Genomic DNA, 1,832 nt, shown 5'->3' on the forward strand with positions numbered 1-1,832 from the left:
CCATCGGGGAGGCAAGAGCATGTGGAGGAGTAAGACCAAAAAGAGGATGTTATTTGATTTTGAAAATATATACAGGTATTATTTTGATAAAAACAAAATGCATTTTTTAAAAAGAAGGGAGGGAGACTGATGAGAATCTCAGACAAGATGAGAACTGGAAAATATCCGTTGACTTTATCAACACCAAAGCCACTGGTGTTTAAGTGAGAGCGTCTGAAGTGATGCCAACACAGGCCAGGTTCAAGTGGATGAGGAATGGGAGTTGAGAAAATGGAGACAGTACGTAGACAATTCTCTGATTATTAAGGAGAAGAGAAATGTAGAAAAGTGGTTTGTGGATATGGAAGCCTCAAGAAGACGATATTAAAATAGGAAGCATTCACTTATGGATAGACATGTGATCAGATTATTATAAGATAATAATAAAAAAAGAAATTTCAGGGCAAAGTGTATTCCTGTGAAGTTTCTTTTCCAGTGGCCCAAGTCGGGAAGCCAAGACTGTCCATATCACAGCTATCCCATCTCAGTCCATGTGAAGGACGCCCTGGGCTGCTATGAAGAGCAGCCTGACCCATGAACACGCAGAGGGGCCCAGGATGCCTGGACAGAATGAACAGCGCTCTCTGCCATCTGGCTGTGCCATGAGACTTCATTCTCCATAGCACCACTTGGAAAGAGGTTCTGGGTGCTAAGTAAATACTTCATTGAGGAAGAAAAACAACAGAGATGCCCTTATTCCAGGGCCCCTGCTGCAGGGTTTTGGTACAGGCTGCAGGTGCCCGGGGAGCACTGTGGCTCCACAGCACAGAGGTAAGTGGCTGAGTCTTCAGCTGTAGGGGTTGTGATGTGCAGAGAACTTTCCTTCTGTGATAGTGAGACGCTTAGTCTTCCCTTCTGCTGTCCTTTCCCAACTGAATACAGGAGGAAGAGGTGTTCGGGGCCTTTCCCGGGATCCTGCCGGTACCACTGGAGCCCTTTAAAAGTGCTGACTGTGTAACTGCAGGTGAGACTGACATTGTCTCCCTCCTGGACCCTCAGGGTCTGAGGACTCTGCTCCACCTGGTCTTCTCCACTCAACCCTGTTCAGGAAAACAAAAACAGAAATGAGACAAAGCTTTAAGTTCAGCAGCTTTGAAAAATCCCAATGAGAAACCTGGGATGAGCCAAAACTAAACCCCTATCTCGTCTTCCCAGCTTTGGATAAATGGGACCTTATGGTTCTCATCTCTGATCCTCTAACTTACAGCCAAGCTGAAGCCACAAGACTATGATTGCACACTCCAGCATGTTCTCCATCTGATATCTGTTTTGATGCAGCTTGTAATGATTCCAAAACGTCTCTTCTCTGAGGAACTGTTTCTGTGTCTTAGTTCTCATTTTCTCATGCCCAAGAAAGCCTTTCTGTTGGTGGCTGAGCCAATCAAAAGCAAATCTAGTAGCTGTCATGCTTTTGACATGCAAGACATTTGTGGAATGAGAGGAATGAAACCAGTGCCACCTTGTGGTCATAAATACAATTGCCTAGTACCCACTTCACCACACCTACAAAGAAAGATTGAGGGAAGGACATTTGGGTATTTGGTGGTATAGATGAAGTTTGAAGAGTACCCAGAAAAGCCTTCTCTTATTTGCACTTTTAATTGTTTCATTGTTCGCTATATAGCCTTTAAAACAGAACTATTACCAGATGTTATAAAAAAGTCATAAAAGTGTAGATGTAATTGATTATGTTTCTCTTTATAATACACAAGAATCTCAGCAGGTGAAATCTTAAAAGGACTAGAGTACTGAAAAAGGGGTACTTAACTGGGTTATGAATATGTCTAGAAACC

General features: G+C 43.2%; 1 gene segment (V, D, J or C); it reads right to left on the reverse strand.

Annotated features, from left to right (window-relative positions):
* Positions 1–732: 732 nt before the first annotated feature.
* Positions 733–1,296, reverse strand: LOC102436388. The segment is given in 2 exon segments: positions 733–1,079; positions 1,245–1,296. Coding segments are annotated over 2 exon segments (399 nt in total).
* Positions 1,297–1,832: the final 536 nt, after the last annotated feature.

This window comes from Myotis lucifugus, unplaced genomic scaffold (assembly GCF_000147115.1).
Source record: "Myotis lucifugus unplaced genomic scaffold, Myoluc2.0 scaffold_297, whole genome shotgun sequence".
In the NCBI taxonomy this organism is placed as follows: domain Eukaryota; kingdom Metazoa; phylum Chordata; class Mammalia; order Chiroptera; family Vespertilionidae; genus Myotis; species Myotis lucifugus.